Raw genomic sequence first — 17,781 nt, forward strand, 5'->3', positions numbered from 1 at the left:
AATTCAAGAAGAGCATCTGTGTCTACACCCCAAGGAAACAGAAATTCCTCAATGGGTACCAACAATGCAATGCAAGTTGGGGCACAGGAACCTATGAATGACTGCACATCCCCTAGACGGATCCCTGCGTTATCCAGCCCTCAGTGGCACCAAAATCAAACCGTCGAAGCAGCATCGTGGACTGTGGAGACAAAAATCATCTCAAATCCCTGGAGAGGGCAAACTCACATTGCCAATGTCGTCAAAGAACACGGAGGCAGACCCTGGAGAGGGCAAACTCACCCTGGAGAGGGCAAGACTCACGCACAAGTCTGGAGAGGCGACGACTAATACTCACCCCGGAGAGGGCAAACTCACCCTGGAGAGGGCAAACTCACCCTGGAGAGGGCAAGACTCACGCACAAGTCTGGAGAGGCGACGACTAATACTCACCCCGGAGAGGGCAAACTCACCCTGGAGAGGGCAAACTCACCCTGGAGAGGGCAAGACTCACGCACAAGTCTGGAGAGGCGACGACTAATACTCACCCCGGAGAGGGCAAACTCACCCTGGAGAGGGCAAACTCACCCTGGAGAGGGCAAGACTCACGCACAAGTCTGGAGAGGCGACGATTAATACTCACCCCGGAGAGGGCAAACTCACCCTGGAGAGGGCAAACTCACCCTGGAGAGGGCAAGACTCACGCACGAGCCTGGAGAGGCGACGACTAATACTCACCCTGGAGAGGGCAAACTCACCCTGGAGAGGGCAAGACTCACGCTACCAAAGTGACTAGAAGCGCGGAGGTATGCACCAACCTGGAGAGGCTACTCAACAATTTTCCCACCTGAAGACACTACAAGTCGGAAGGATGGCACATCACCCGGACAATTGGGTCAACTCCTTTACTTGTCAGCCGGTACACCAAAAGACCGTTTGACTAAGTAAAGGGGGGGCAGCTGTAGACCCCTAAAATTGTCCGGGTCGGAAATAAAGCTTGAAGACTCTCGAAGACTGAAGGAAGATCAGCCAGAAGGACTCCTGGAAGGCCCTAGGAGGGTTCTCTGTAGGTCTAGAGGTCTTAGAATAGCTCAAAATAAGGAAGTGGAGGGAATGAAGCCCAATACGGCCGTACTGAACTTAATACGGCCGTATTGAAGCTTCAATACGGCCGTAGTGAACTCAATACGGCGTATTGAAGTTTCTGAAACTTCAATACGGCCGTACTGAAATCAATACGGCCGTATTGAAGTTTCAATACAGCCGTATTGAACTCAATACGGCCGTATTGAAATTTCTGAATTTCAATACGGCCGTATTGAACTCAATACGGCCGTATTGAAGTTCAAAAATTTCAATACGGCCGTATTGCTTCTGTAGGCCGTATTGCGCCTATTCCCTATAAATATGACGTCAATTGGACGTCATTCCACACTTTCATACTCAGTTTTGACTCCCTCCTTGAGTATTCTGGGGTTTTTGAGCAGTGTTCTGCCCTAGAAATCTCTCTGGGAGTCGATCCGACGAAGTTCTGGAATTCCGAGCACTTAGCTTGGAGATTCGAACCTAGTCGAAGGGAAATCCTCCGGATTTCCATAGTCAAAAGTTTTTAGGAAGGAGCGAGCGAGCTTGTAGAGCGAGGGAACGCCAAAAAGCTTCCCAGTTTTACTCAATATATAAAAGCACGCTTCAAGAGGTTTCTTCTTAAATCCTTCCTTTTACTGCTTTCTGTGTGCATATTTAAACTGTCATCATGTAGATAGTTAATTTATAATTGCTTAGAATAAATAGGGGTAATTTAGTAATTTTATACTGTTATTTTAGAATATAATCTGTCATAGGGAACCCGAAAGGGGCGCTGTGGGGTGCTAACACCTTCCCCACGCGTAACCGACTCCCTTACCCGACTCTGGTTGTAATGGCCAAAGTTGATTTATAAAATCAATTGCCTTATCCCTTTTTCCAATGTTTTGAGTAAAACATTGGTGGCGACTCCACGAACCCTCCTTTTGCGAAAACCACTAATCCATGGAGGGTCCCGCTTGGGATTAATATGGATTGGTGAATCATTTAATAAAATTGCTCGTTTGACAAGGTCTCAGTTTGAGAATACGTCATTCTAGCAATCCATATTTTTAAACAAATAAACGAGTCCAACCATCCTTCGCGAATGCCGAAAGCCCGTTTCGGGCCGGTGGCGACAGGGCCCAAGGCCTAGTAAAACCCTAATCCACACAAAGGTACGTGCATTACTTATACGAGACTCATACTCCCACAAACACTAACTTTAGCATCGGAGTCTCTTTTGTAGGTACCACCCCCATCTTGGAGCATCAAACGTACCAGTGAAGGAGGCTCGCCAATCTTACCCAGCAGATCGTCCCTTACGACCGATCTCCGGTAAGAACATTTGGCGCCCACCGTGGGGCCGATCAAGACAGCTCTTATCGGCCACGCTTATGGTTTTCACTCGAAGCCATAGTAGACAAGCAACAGACGACGTCGATCACACGACAAACATGGACAACGAAGCAGCATTGAGAAGGATGATCGAGCAGGTTGAACAAATGCGACAACAACACACTGCCGATGATGGAAGTCACTTGGAGAAGATTATTGTTCTTCAAGTACTCCATGCTTAGGACCGTGAATACTCTTGAGGTCAATCTTCCAAAGACTCTTTGAAGCTCCACGAAGTGTTCTTCAATGGAGAAGAAGCCTTGAAGTGGTTCGGTTTTCCTTAGCTTACATAGGAAGCTTAAGGAACCAAGCCAAAGGTTGAAAACCTTTGGTGAGAAACCTAAGAGAGATAGTTCCCTATTGTTTTGAGGAGAGACTTTTGGAGAGAAATCTGAAGTTTATTTCTCAAAATACTCAAAAGTGAATACAAGAGAAGGTTTTACAAATATATAGGGAGAGGTAGCTTCTAGGAGAAGCTAACCTTAACCATGGTTCACTAGGAACCATGGTAAGGTGTAGCTAACCTTCCATGGTTTCTAAAACTTGTAGGAGAAGCTAACTTTGACCATGGTTCACTTAAGAACCATGATAAGGTCAGCCAAACCTACCAAGGTTTAGAAACTTGGAGGAGAAGCTTCAAAAACCAAGAGGTGTAGCTTAGAATTTCGGCCAAGGAAGAACAAATGAGCTAGGCGGCCTTGTATCCATTTCCTCCTTTGATTTATTTCAAAAATTGTTGATTTGGTTTAGTTAGGTTCATCAAATGATGATGAGACCTAGCTAAATCAAATCTATGAAAAATTAGGAGTGAAATGAGTCCAATATGCAAAATTTTGCCTAGGTCCAACTCAGGCCCAATTTCTAAGCACACTCCCTAGCTTTGCTAAATGCCACCCTTTTTTCCCTACTGAAAAAATACAAAATGAATACATCAACTAGGGAGGTTAAATGGAGCTAAACTCTCCAAGTAGCCTACCTTAAAATCAATATACAAACACTAGAAAAAGCAAGTAAAGTGCCTCACAAATACAAAGGCAAAAATGACCTATACAAGAGACTATGTAAAAACTATACAATATACACAAGTAGAACTAGGCCTTCTCTTTATGATTGAGTAGTCCAAGTGAAGAATACCTTGGGCTTGGAAAGCCCACTAGTCTTCAAGAGGTCCAACTCTTCTTGGATTCTTCTAGCCATAGCTCTAGTGACTGGGCCCTTGGCTCATGATCTATCAGCCGATCTGCAAAACATGTGTGCCAAGCACAAAACTGACTTAGCGGCGCTGCATACCGCTAACGAAGCTGACCTAGCGACGTTGCGCGCCGAGAATGAGCGCATTCACGCCCAGCTTCCTCGGTGGACTTCTGATCAACCCCCTCAACCGAGTCACCAACACGAGGAAGAGGGGCACTCGGTTTCTCAACCGCCGACAGCTCCTAGGGCACCGACTCCCAGGCTTGCCACACATCGATCACACGCACCGACGAACAGGTCGGGCCATGAAGTCAGCATTGCTCCTGCCCAGGCTTCTGGCAATCGAGCGAGCATCCGCCGCCACCCTTTTGTGGATGGCATTATGGAGACCCCCCTACCTTTCGGCTGGAAACCCCTCCACATCGACCGCTACGACGACATGACGGATCCAGACGAGCACATTGACCTGTATATCACGCAGGTAAACCTTTACACTAATGATGATGCTATTCTGTGTAGGGTTTTTTCGACCTCTCTTAAAGGGGTTGCGCTCAACTGGTATACCCAGTTACCTGCTGAGTTGATAGACAACTTCGACACCTTGGTAAGGCGATTCATGGCGCAGTATGCCACGAGTCGCCCTCACCACGTCACCTCCGTCGCCTTGGCCAGTCTTCGACAAGGCGATGATGAGTCACTAAGGGCGTTCATGGAGCGCTTTGCCAGCATCTCGGTGAAGATTCATAACCTAAACCCCGAGGTCGCCCTGCACGCCATGCTGATGGCGCTCAAGCCAGGCCCTTTTGTGGACAGCCTGTGTCGCCGAGCTCCCGCCGACATGGACGAACTCCGTGCCCGAGCTGCAGGGTACATACAGATGGAAGAACACTCCGCCTTTCGTGACCAGGTTCGCGGAAAATCACAAGCAAAGCCTGACAATGGTCACAAAGACAAGATGAAGGTTACCAATGACAGCCAGTTCAAGAAGATTGCCAGGGCAAATAAGGGGGGAAGATACGACTTCTACACTCCCCTGAATACGCCCCAGGTACACATCCTGGAGGAAGCCAGTAACAGCAACTTGCTCACCCTACCACCACCAGGTCACACTCCTAACAGTGCAGACAAATCCAAGCACTGCCGATACCACAGCAACCACGGTCACACCATTGAAGAGTGTCGCACACTCCAGGACCGTATCGAGGAACTCATCCAGGCGGGCCACCTCGGCCAATACGTCCAACGACAGTAGGGTCACAGAGGAGGCTACAATGGACGAGGACGAGGCAGAGGTCGCGGTTCGGGAGCTCGCGCGGACCAACCCTGTAGCTCTTAGCAAAATGCTGGTGGCGCAGTGCAAGCTGAGGTAAGCTAGGAAACAGGGTCAACTCCCCTACGGGGAGTAATCAACGCAATTGCAGGTGGCTTTGTAGGGGGAAGATCTAGCAGCTCGGCCCGAAAAAGACACCTGCGTAGTATCAACAACGTCCACTCCGCTACCCCGACCTCACACCAAAGCTCGTCGCCGATCACCTTCACTGATGACGACTACACTGGTGTCTGCCCCAACCAGGACGACCCAATGGTCATCCCTGTGGAGGTCGCCAATTGGGAAGTCCACAAGACATTGATCGACCAAGACAGCTCGGCTGATGTCTTGTATTGGCCGAAGTTCCTCAGGTTAGACATCCCTCACTCCCTTATCCAACCTCACACAGAATCACTAGTTGGATTTGCAGGAGAGCGAGTACACACTCGAGGGTACGTGGACCTACTGACAACCTTCGGAACCTCTCCCGACACATGGAGGATTATGGTCCGATACCTCCTCGTGGAGGCCAACACATCCTACAACATAATTATTGGAAGGCCGACGTTGAACCAACTCAGAGCAGTGGTGTCTACCCCGCACCTCACTATGAAATTCTCAGGGAGTGATGGCAAGATTATCTCCGTCAAGGCAAATCAGAAGACAGCTCGGCAATGCTACGCCGAAAGTCTGAAAGTCTCTTCATCCGACGAGGGTTGCCGAAGTGATCCCCCCATAGTGGCTCACATCACCCACGTGGATATCACTGACCTGGACCCGAGGTCAGACTCTCATGATGAACGGTTGAGTCCCATCGACGAGCTCGACGATCTCCAGATCGGGAAGCTTCTTGGGCAGTGCACGAAAATCAGCAGGCATGCCAGGTATAGATGCTAACTTCATTTATCACAGGCTGGCAATTCACAAGGAGGCAAAGCCAGTGGCCCAGAGGAAGAGGAAAGTCGGTGGTGAAAGGCGGGAGGCCATCATCACTGAGACACAAAAGTTACTGAACGCTAGCTTCATTTGTGAGGTCAGGTACACCACATGGCTGGCAAACGTGGTGCTGGTAAAAAAGAGCTCGGGGAAGTGGCGAATGTGCGTCGAATATACCGACTTGAACAAAGCATGCCCCAAGGACTCATACCCCTTGCCGAGCATCGACAGGCTGGTTGATGGAGCATCCGGGCATGCCCTCCTCAGTTTCCTCGATGCTTACTCCGGGTACAACCAGATCATGATGTACCCACCAGACGAGGTTCACACATCATTCATTACCGATCACGCCAATTACTGCTACCGAGTGATGCCCTTCGGTCTCAAGAACGCAGGAGCCACTTACCAGCGACTGATGGACAAGGTTTTCCACCAGTAGATCGGGCAGAACATGGAAGTCTATGTTGACGACATGGTGGTCAAAACCACCTTGGCCGAGGACCATGCTGTCGACCTCGCCGAGGTGATAGACTATGGCCAAGGCCAAGGAATCCAAGAGGTGATATCTTAAAAGAACCAAGAGGAATGGGATTATATTAAAGACCTTTCATATGTTTGTACATATAGTAGTCTCTTTGTATAGGCTTATTTTTGCCTTTGTATTTGTGAGGCACTTTACTTGCTTTTAACTAGTGATTGTATATTCATTTTAGGGTGGGTTACTTGGATAGTTTAACTCCATTTAACCTCTTTTGTTGATACATTCATTTTATATTTTTTCAGTAGGGAAAAAGGGGTGGCATTTAGCAATGCTTGAGGGCGTGACTAGTAATTGGGCCAGAACTGGGCCTAAGCAAAATTTTGCATATTAGACTCATTTTGCTCCTAATTTTTCATAGATTTGATTTAGCTAGGTCTCATCATCATATGATGAACCTAACTAAACCAAATCAAATATTTTTGAAATAAATCATGGAGCATTTTTGAGTCTTGGCCGCCTAGCTCATTTCTTTTATTCTTGGCTGAAATTTCTAGCTTCTCTTACAAGCTTTGAAGCTTGCCTTCTAAGCTTCTAAACCTTAGTAGGTTTGGCTGACCTTACTATGGTTCTTAAGTGAATCATGGTCAAGGTTAGCTTCTCCTACAAGTTTTAGAAACCATGGATGGTTAGCTACACCTTACCATGGTTCCTAGTGAACCATGGTTAAGGTTAGCTTCCTCTACAAGCTACATCTCCCTATATATTTCTAAATTGCTCATTGTACTTCACTTTTTGAGATATGAAATCAGAATTTGACTCAAATTCTCTCCTCTTAAAGTCCTAAATTTCGTGGAGAAACTTTCTCTCTAAGTTTCTCTCAAAGGTTTCCAACCTTTTAGCTTGTTCAACAAGCTTCATCACTCTTTCATGGAGTAACCGAACCTCATTGGTGATTCTTCTTCATTGAAGCTTCTTCAAAGGATTTCCTCATCCAAATTCGTGGTCAACCTCAAGAGTCTAAAGGTCTTGGAATGGAGCACTTGAAGATTCATCAATCTTCTCCAAGTAGTTCCATCAGTTTTGGTATCAGAGCCTAGTGCTCTTGAGGTTGTGTTCCTAATTTTTTTTTCATTGAATCTGTGTTGTTCCTTCCTTATCTTTGTCTAAATTTTTGTTTGTTGTATGGATCTAAGCCTAATACACATTTTGATGGATCCTATATGTCTCATATGAACTAATTGATTCATGTTTGCTTGTTCCTAATTCTTCTTGAATCAATTTTTGTGTGCGCGCCTAGGTTCTTCTTTACTTGTGCGTTTTTTGTATTTTATTTGAGTCTCTCCATTCTATAACATGTGTCCGTGATTGGACAACATTCATTGAGCATAGATTTTATTTTTGAATCACTTTTTTTTGTCTTAGAAGTCATGTGTAGTCCTTTGTATGTTGAATATTCCTAGACTAGCTTGTTTGACATAATTTTGTGTTGTTCTTCACTCATTGTTTGGTGCATTTTTTTTGTTATTAAATCTAAACCTACTCACATGTGCTTTTGTTTTACATATTTGAGTTCATGATTTTCTATTAGTTCTAGCAAATTTCTTAGAGTTAGGTTTCCTTTATGTCTTGTTAAAAGTTTTGTCAAAAAAAATTGTTAAACACTAATTCCTATTAGGTTTCTTTGAGTCTTGTTTTGTGGCTGAAACTTTTAACACTTTTTAAAGCATTGAAAAAGAGACAAAAAAGAGGTGTATGTGTTCTTAATGCATGAGAAAAACAAAAGAAAATAGTGCCTAAATTTGTGACCTAAAAATACTACAAAATTGTGAAGCACTAGTTGAATGATGCATGTGAACACCTCTTGTTTTGTGTGAAAATTTTTGCAGCAGTTTTATCCTATTAAATCCGAGACTTACACATGTTTAAAAGGCATTAAACTCCTGTGTCAACAAAGAAAAAGAAAGAACAAAAGAATTTACAAAAGAAAAAAAAAAGAAAGAACACAAGAAAAGCCAAGGAGTGAAAATTTGTGTGAATTAGCTCTCGGTTTTGGTGAAATTTTTGCCTATTAATTTTCAGTCCAGCCACATATTTTGTGTCTTAATTTTGTTTCTAATCTTAGCTTTGTTTTTGTAATCCATTCTAGTGCCTTTGTTAGGAATTCCTTTGTGTACTAGCTTGCAAATAGTGCTTTATTTGTTGCTTGTCTTTTCTTGGAATTCCTTCTAGTCTTGTCACATTGCTTTCCACCACTTGGTGTAGCTGTTCCTAATTGTGCATTTTCAGTTTTTAGACTTGTTATTCCATCACTTAAGGTGTGTTGAGTGCTCCTTGAAGGTGTTGAAGGCCAAGCTCAAAGGAAGTCAATATTGGAGGCTTTTTGGTGGCAACCTAGAAGAATTTCTTCTCCATTGGATTTTTGGCTTTGAGTTCTAAACACCTAGAAGTATCCATCATCAAGGCTACTTCTAAAAGTGGAGTGATACACTTGTGAGGGAAGCAATCTTGGTGGCTGGAATTGGAAGAAAAGGAACAACCAAATTTTAGTAAAATTTTTTGTGAAAACAAGAAATTAGTAACAAATTTAGTGACGAAAATTTTGATTTAAAAAATTTCTCTTTCTAAATCCATCACTAAATTTGTCACTAATTAGTGGCTGAATTTTTTTTCTAAAAACTTTTGTTGCAGCCATTAATTTCATTTCAAGTGAATTTGCATTTCATTTGAATGTGAATTTATATTTCATTTAGTGTAAATTTGCATTTCATTTGGTGTAAATTTACATTTCATCTCTTGTAAATTTTTCAACTTCTCATTTTTTGTACAAGGCCTTTATTAAGGAGTGTCTTGGAGTGCCTTTGGTGTATCTCCATCTCTCCTTCAGTGTTTCAAGTAGTAAATCCGTTTAGTACTTGTGAGAGGGTCCTTGGAAGTCTTTGGTACTTTCCAAGCTCTCACCTACGTTTAATTGCTTTCAACGCCTAGTTTATGTTTTCTTGTCTTTAAGTTTTCATGCAATTTAAGTTTTCAAGCAATTTATGTTTTCTTGCCATTTATGTTTTCAAGCAATTTATGATTTCGAGTCTTGATAATTGTACACATTAGGCACTTGATTGATATTTTCCTTTTTGAAAAGAACTTTGTGAAAACATTTTGTGCAAGACAAAGTACAAAGGGGTTTAGAGATTTCTACTTGAAGAGGCTTGGTTATTAAGTGGCTCGATAGTAGCTCACCTCCCTCCAAAGTTCAATTTGTACTCTTAGACCTCCAAGTGCCAAGTCTAGCACTTCCAAAAAATATTATTTTCTTCAAAAACTAATTTTGTGTGAAAATACTTCTTGTTTAAAAATGTCTCAAGACTCTAATCCTAGTGAAAGTGATAGCTCTCCAAAAAGTATTTCTTACATTACTAAAGAGCTAAAATCACTCAAGCTATGGAGGAAGCAAGAGGCCATGCAAAAAGAGAAAGAGAAAATTGAAAGAGAAGGCCAACTTGCTTTTCTAGAGGAGGAATTGAGAATTCTTAAACTAGAAGAAGAAAAATTGAAAGAAGACATGAGAAAACATAAAAGAAGAAGTAGGAGTTCACACTCTCAATATTCTTCTCCCAATGAGAGTCTAAACATGGGAGAGCACTATCAACCTACACCTAGGAGAGTTAGTAAACCTAGGGAAGTCAAGGTTGACCTCCCGTCATTTTATGAAAAGGATGATGTTGAATCATACCTTGATTGGGAGATGAAAGTTGAGCAACTCTTTGCTTGCCACAAGGTAAGTGAAGAAAGGAAAGTCCCTCTGGCTACCCTTAGCTTCCAAAGGCATGCCATGTATTGGTGGACAGCTCTAGAAAGAGAGACACGCCTCCATAATGATCCTCCAATTCAATATTGGAATGATGTTAAAAGTGCAATGAGAAGGAGGCACATTCCCACCTACTATGGTAGGGAGCTTATGAATAAGCTCCAAAGGCTCCAATAAAGGGATATGTCTGCAGAACAGTACAAACAACAAATGAAGCTTTACATGATGAGCGCTTGTATAAGGGAAGAGGAAGCCACTACAGTAGCAAGATTCATGAGTGGTCTTAACTTAGAGATTAGAGACCAAGTGGAGCTACTACCCTACAGGGACCTAAATGACTTGGTCCAACTTTGTGTAAGGGTAGAACAACAAATATTAAGAAAATCTTCTAAAAGAGAAAGCTCCCACTCTAGATCTCTTAAGAAAGACTACATGGAGGAGGAAAAACCTTTTGAAAAGAAAATTATTTCAGAACCCTCCAAGGAATTGGCTAAAAAGAAAGAGAAAAATAAAGATAAGGATAAATATCTCATCACTCTACACACTAGCACAAAGACTAGTGATATTAAATGTTTCAAGTGTCTAGGGAGAGGCCACATTGCTTCTCAATGCCCTACAAAGAAAGTCATGATCTTAAGGGGGCATGACACTTATAGTAGTTAGGAAGAGACTACTACCTCCTCTTCTAGTGAGAGTGAGGTTGAAACCAAGCTTCAAAGGACCAAAGTGGAGCCAGTTTATCCTTGTGAAGGAGAGCTCCTAATGCTTAGGAGAATCCTTCATAATCAACTTAGTGGTACCCTATCACAAAGAGAGAACATCTTTCATACAAGATGTAATGTTTTAAATAATGCTTTTTCTCTCATTGTTGATAGTGGTTCATGGTGCAACTGTTGTAGCACTAGGTTGGTTAAAAAGTTGAGCTTAATTACTATGCCACATCCTCAACCTTATCATTTGCAATGGCTTAATAAGGATGGGGACATAGTAGTTGACCAATAAGTGAAGGTTAAGTTTTCCATTGGAAAGTATGAGGACCAAGCTTTATGTGATATAGTACCAATGGAAGCTTGTCATATTTTGTTAGGAAGACCATGACAATTTGAAAAGAAAACTATACATAATGGTCTTACTAATGAAATCACCTTCACTCATAAGGAAAAGAAATTTGTGCTTTATCTTCTTTCACCTCAACAAGTGGCTGAGGATCAAGCACAAATGAAAACCAAAAGAAAAATAGAGAAAGTAGGGAAGAGTAAAGAGGAAGAAATATCCTCTAAGGGAGTTATGACTAAAGAGAATTGCTTTATCACTAGAAATCCTACGAAAAATATTCTCTTTATTCATAAAGACCTTAACTCTTAGCCTCACGCTGCCACTAGTCTTGAAGAAGAGATTCACAAATCCATTATTTTTAAAAAAGAATCTCAACTTCAAGATTTGGTGAAGGAGAAGTGGACTTCACTTAGTTCTACTTCTCATGCTACTTCCTTGGTGGTGCCCAAGGTAGATAGCCTTCTTTTGTGTAGGAATTTTCCTACCATAGTTGTGTCAATAATGCACCCAATTTATGGAATATATTATTTGTTGGATATAACATATGAACCTTCAAGGTTCCTTGTGACAAATTCTTTTCATAACTATCCAACAAATAATATAATCCAAAATTGTTTAGGAAATTTCTTAGTAGTATTTTCCTTATTTTCTAGGAAATGCCTAGGTTACCACATAGGGTACTTTAGGCAAGATGTTCTAGTTTTTAGGATTGAGTCTCTAGTGTGCTATAGTTTTAGTTTTAGCACATTTTTAGGATTTAGTAATATATCTAGTCTATGTTTAGGAGATGATCCTATTCATTATATTAGAAGGTCTAGTATCATTGATTTCTTTAGGTTCCATGAAAGGATTCCTTCTAGGATATACCTTTCACATTTATTTGTTGAAAATATCACCTCTAATGAATTGTATTATATATTTGTAGGTGTGGCCAATAATCATGAAGACCCTCGAGATTTGAGGTCAAATCCTTTTCAAAAGGGATGGGATGATAGACTATGTCCAAGGCCAATGAATCCAAGAGGTGATATCTTAAAAGAACCAAGAGGAATGAGATGATATTAAAGACCTTTCATATGTTTGTACGTATAGTAGTCTCTTTGTATAGGCTTATTTTTGCCTTTGTATTTGTGAGGCAATTTACTTGCTTTTAACTAGTGATTGTATATTAATTTTAGGGTGGGTTACTTGGAGAGTTTAACTCCATTTAACCTCCTTTGTTGATACATTCATTTTATATTTTTTCAGTAGGGAAAAAGGGGTGGCATTTAGCAATGCTTGAGGGTGTGACTAGTAATTGGGCCAGAACTAGGCCTAGGCAAAATTTTGCATATTAGACTCATTTTGCTCCTAATTTTTCATAGATTTGATTTAGCTAGGTCTCATCATCATATGATGAACCTAACTAAACCAAATCAAATATTTTTTAAATAAATCATGGAGCATTTTTTAGCCTTGGCCGCCTAGCTCATTCCTTTTATTCTTGGCCGAAATTTCTAGCTTCTCTTACAAGCTTTGAAGCTTGCCTTCCAAGCTTCTAAACCTTAGTAGGTTTGGATGACCTTACCATGGTTCTTAAGTGAACCATGGTCAAGGTTAGCTTCTCCTACAAGTTTTAGAAACCATGGATGGTTAGCTACACCTTACTATGGTTCCTAGTGAACCATGGTTAAGGTTAGCTTCCTCTACAAGCTACCTCTCCCTATATATTTCTAAATTGCTCATTGTACTTCACTTTTTGAGATACGAAATCAGAATTTGACTCAAATTCTCTCATCTTAAAGTCCTAAATTTCGTGGAGAAACTTTCTCTCTAAGTTTCTCTTAAAGGTTTCCAACCTTTTAGCTTGTTCAACAAGCTTCATCACTCTTTCATGGAGTAACCGAACCTCCTTGGTGATTCTTCTCCATTGAAGCTTCTTCAAAGGAGTTCCTCATCCAAATTCGTGGTCAACCTCAAGAGTTTAAAGGTCTTGGAATGGATCACTTGAAGATTCATCAATCTTCTCCAAGTAGTTCCATCACGAGTTGTTCAGCCAAATCAGGAGACACAACATGCGTCTCAACCCAGAGAAGTGCGTCTTCGGCGTCCAGGGAGGTAAATTCCTTGGTTTCATGATCACTAGCAGGGGGATTGAGGCCAACCCGGAGAAGTGCAAAGCCATCATTCAGATGCAGAGCCCCCAGACCGTGAAGGATGTCCAACGTCTGGCAGGAAGGTTGGTCTCCCTTTCCCTTTTTATCCCCAGGTTGGCGGACAAGGCAAGGCCCATCTTCACCCTGCTGCGAAAGCCAAAGAACTTCGAATGGACAGACCAATGTGAGGAGGCTTTCATAAGCTTCAAAACCTTCCTCAAGACTCCGCCAATCCTTCAAAAGCCAGATCACCAAGCCGACCTCCTCCTCTATCTGGCCGTGGCAGAAAGCGCAATTAGCGCGGTTATAGTGCAAGAGCACCAAAAAATGCAGACGCCGGTCTATTTTATCAACCGAGTCCTCCAAGACACGGAGAAACGGTATCAGACGATTGAAAAGCTCGCACTGGCGCTTGTCACGGCAGCCTGGCATCTCCGACCTTACATCCAAAGCCACCAAGTGGTCGTCATGACCGACTACCCAATCAAGCAGATCTTGAGAAAGCCGGAGCTTGTCGGGCGGATGATAGCCTGGTCGGTAGAATTGTCCGAGTTCAGCATGCAGTATGAAAGCCACGGCGCCCTGAAAGCTCAATTCCTGGCCGACTTCGTAGCCGAACTCACGCCAACCTCAGTCGATGAACCACAGGTATGGACTTTACATGTTGACGGGTCCTCCAACTCTAAGGGTGGTGGTGCAGGTATCATCTTGGAAGGACCGAATCAAGTCACTCTATTGCAATCCCTCAAGTTTGGCTTCAAAGTGACCAACAACCAGGCGGAGTATGAGGCGCTTCTTGCAGGGCTAAGGCTGGCTCATGACCTCTGGGCTCAAAGGGTGAATTGCAACATCGACTCAAAACTCATGATAGAGCAGCTCAGCGGGACATACCAAGCCAAGGACGTTCTTCTACAACGGTATTTCCACATGGCATCACACCAGATCTCGTCCTTCGACGAGTTCACTATACAACATGTACCGCGAGAGAAAAATACCAGAGTTGACCTCTTATCAAAGCTCGCCAGTACCAAACACCCTGGACAACATCGGACCATTATCCAAGAAACCTTGCATTCGCCCAGCTTGGACGACAAGGTCGTCAACACCAGCGACAACGAAGAATAAGGGTGGATGACAGGTATTTGGAACTACTTGAAGTCAGGAACTTTACCCGAGGATAAAAATAAATCTCGGAAGATGAGGGTAAAATCGGCTAAGTTCGTAATTGTCGGAGATGAACTGTTCAAGCGCGGCATCTCCACCCCTTTGCTCAAATGCTTGACCACACCTCAAGCCGCTTATGTCATCGAAGAAATCCACCGAGGTATATGTGGCATGCATTCCGGAGCGTGCTCGATGGAGACCAGGGTACTCCGAGCTAGATACTACTGGCCCACCTTGAAGTCGGATTGCCAAGCCTACGTGCAAAAATGTAAAGAGTGCCAACAGTTCGGTAACACACATCGACAGCCACCCGAAGCTCTCCACCAGATGATGTCTCTGTGGCCTTTCGCACGGTGGGGAATGGATATCCTGGGACTGTTTCCCCCCGCGAAAGGTCAGCTCAAATTTCTCCTGGTGGCAATTGATTATTTCACCAAGTGGATCAAGGCATGCCCACTCGCCAAGATCACCACCGACAATGTCCAAAAATTCACTTGGAAAAGCATCATATGCAGGTTCAGCATCCCTCAAAGAGTAAAGTGGAAGGAGAAGAGGCGCGAGAGCGAGAAAAGGGGTTTCTCCAAAATTCAAACGGCCACAACACGTGTCAGCCAAGGGACACAACTGACGACACATTTAATGAGCCCATTATGACGAGCACAAGTCATCATTGCGTAACCGTCACTTCCCCGTAAGGCGCCGCCCACGCGTTATGGGAATGAGGCAACAATTATGACACATGGCATCTTGACAGACAGGCGTACGCAAAGGGTCACGACCCCTTAAGGAGCTCGGTTTTAACTCCTCGACCCACGGTCTTCGGAGCTCGGGGGGCTAGTGTACTATCAGTACCGTTATGCCGAGCTTGAGCTCGGCTTCACAGCGAAGGACGACCTCGGACACGCGCTAAGCTACGTCAGCTCGACATCAGAATAGATCATAACTAATCTCGGGCCCAAGGCCCAGTAAAACCCTAATCCACACAAAGGTACGTGCATTACTTATATGAGACTCATACTCCCACAAACACTAACTTTAGCATCAGAGTCTCTTTTCTAGGTACCACCCCCATCTTGGAGCATTAATTGTACCAGTGAAGGAGGCTCGCCGATCTTACCCAGCAGATCGTCCCCTACGACCGATCTCCGGTAAGAACACATACCTTTGTCAAACATAAAGCACGAGAGCAACAAATGGAAATGGAGGACGCGGTGAACACAATGCGAAGGGCCTCAACGGAGGTGGGGTAGCCATGATAGTGGATCTGGATGGAGGCGTAAGAGAGCAAAGACCAAAGGTGTGAGAGAGCAGAAATCAGAAGTGCAAGAGAGAATATAGAGCGAAGAGAATACAAAATGCAAGAAAAAAAATGATTTCTTTAATATTGTTCAAGGATATTTAAGATCGGTTATTTAAGAACCAATTTTAAATGTAGCACCAATAGAAACCTTTTAAGATCGGTTATTTAAGAAGTAATTTTGTATACTACATACAAAATTGGTTCTTAAATAACCGATCTTAAATGTAGCACCAGATAGACCTTTTAAAATTGGTTAATAATTAACTGATTTTAAAAGATCTTTTAAAATCGATCAAATTTTAACCGATCTTAAAAGTGGTGGCATTATTTACAAAAATGTCACCGTATCACTTTTAAGATCGATTTCCTGTTAATCGATTTTAAAATCCCGATTTTAAAAGAGTTTTTTGTACTAGTGTGATTCAATGACAAACTACAATATATTACTTTAAGAGAAGGATATTCTGTTCCTTTTGTTTTTTCTAAGCACAAGTCTAACAAAAAAGCATTTTTCATCAAAGTCTAAGAGAGAAATCAATTTGTATACACGAAAATCTAGAGGAACAAGTGATTAGAAAAGATCGGGATAAAATGATAAAAAAAGGAACAAAATAGATAGAAAAGATGAACTCACCTATGATAAAGTCTCCTTCACTAGTTTATCTTATCTTCTCCTCCCCAACACTTGTCAAACTAAACAAATGAGCTATCAAGGGAGGGGAGGGATGTTCAACCAAAATAAGGAGAGAGAGAGTGAGAAAAATATTTGTTTTACAAGTTTTTTACAAATTTAAGAGAGAAAAAATGACCAATTGTGTAATAGGAAAATTGAATAACTTGTAAATTAAGGGGTTAAAATAAAATTAAATGGTTCGTCTAACAACAACAATATAATGAGCCATGTGAAAGAGAAAATAATGGGTTTTGGGAGTGGTTTTTAGTACATGGTTATGTTTGGTAATCATGCCGTAACTAGTCTAGGACATGTAGTTAGGAAATTAGTTTGAATGTAACTAAATGATTTTAAGACAATTACTTAGTATTTTTGTTTGTTGGGGGCATGACACTTCCTAAATCGGATAGGGAAAATTAAATTTTAATTTGAGTATTAATAGATGATATATATCAAATTTAGAATTTTCTATCAAGAATTTAGAATTTTTAAAAAAATTTGAATTAATTAAATTTTGTTATCAGAAAAATATTCAATGAGTTTATAACTCATTAAAATGTCATGGAGGTCCCTAGAATATCTCTCTGAAGATAAAAACATTATTCTCTAAGCTTTTGATTTGTGTTATAAATACTTACTTTTTACAATGTAATGTCACACTTCTAGATTGTAAATTGTCTTATTTTTGTAGGATATTTTTACTAAAATTCACACAAAAAATAAACACATAATTTAATTCTTTCTTTACAAATAAAAAATAAAAACTTAAAAAGACAAGTTATTATTTACATGTAATAAATTATTATTCTAGTCACTTACACTACTGCAAAATAGAGTTATAACGTCATAATATTATTACACCAGTTGGGGTGTCACAAGAGGAGACAAAAAAATGAAATTGTTGGAATGGTGGGTGTGGCGAATTTTTTACATAAATAATATATTTTTTTTAAATTACAATCAAATTTTTTTTTGGTGCTCAGAATTCGGTTCCCGGGGAACCGAATTCTGAGTTGTTTTAATTTTTTTTTTTTTTTTTTGCGTTTGTGGCCTAGTTTGGGTTAATTTGGGAAGTGGAACGGGCCGTTCCGGAAGCAGAACGACCCGTTCTGCTTAAACGCGTAGAGTGTTATTTTTGAAATTGGAACGGGTGCAGAACGGGCCGTTCCAATTTCAAAAATAACACTCTATTTGTTTAAGCAGAACGGGCCGTTCTGCTTCCGGAACGGCTTGTTTCACTTCCCAGATTCGCCCAAACTGGGCCACAAACGCAAAATAAAATTAAAAACAAC

The 17,781-nt window shown here is 41.9% G+C and overlaps 1 protein-coding gene across 1 annotated transcript; it reads left to right on the forward strand.

The window, feature by feature from the left end:
* Window positions 1-2,498: 2,498 nt before the first annotated feature.
* LOC109801634 (uncharacterized) lies at window positions 2,499-4,885 on the forward strand. Its single transcript, XM_083071983.1, has 3 exons — window positions 2,499-2,606; window positions 3,965-4,101; window positions 4,153-4,885. Exons 1-3 carry the CDS (start codon window positions 2,499-2,501, stop codon window positions 4,883-4,885), a joined length of 978 nt encoding a protein of 325 aa, XP_082928109.1.
* Window positions 4,886-17,781: the final 12,896 nt, after the last annotated feature.

Source organism: Cajanus cajan, chromosome 3, assembly GCF_000230855.2.
Source record: "Cajanus cajan strain Asha chromosome 3, NIPB_CcT2T_4, whole genome shotgun sequence".
NCBI classification, from domain to species: Eukaryota; Viridiplantae; Streptophyta; class Magnoliopsida; order Fabales; family Fabaceae; genus Cajanus; species Cajanus cajan.

Bases quoted from the DNA above. Each gene is read 5' to 3' on its own strand.
- LOC109801634 (XM_083071983.1), top strand. From the start codon at position 2,499: ATGGACAACGAAGCAGCATTGAGAAGGATGATCGAGCAGGTTGAACAA. The intron at 2,607-3,964 runs GTACTCCATGCT...GCTCCTGCCCAG, and splicing joins AGAAGATTATTGTTCTTCAA to GCTTCTGGCAATCGAGCGAG. The intron at 4,102-4,152 runs GTATATCACGCA...TATTCTGTGTAG, and splicing joins CCAGACGAGCACATTGACCT to GGTTTTTTCGACCTCTCTTA.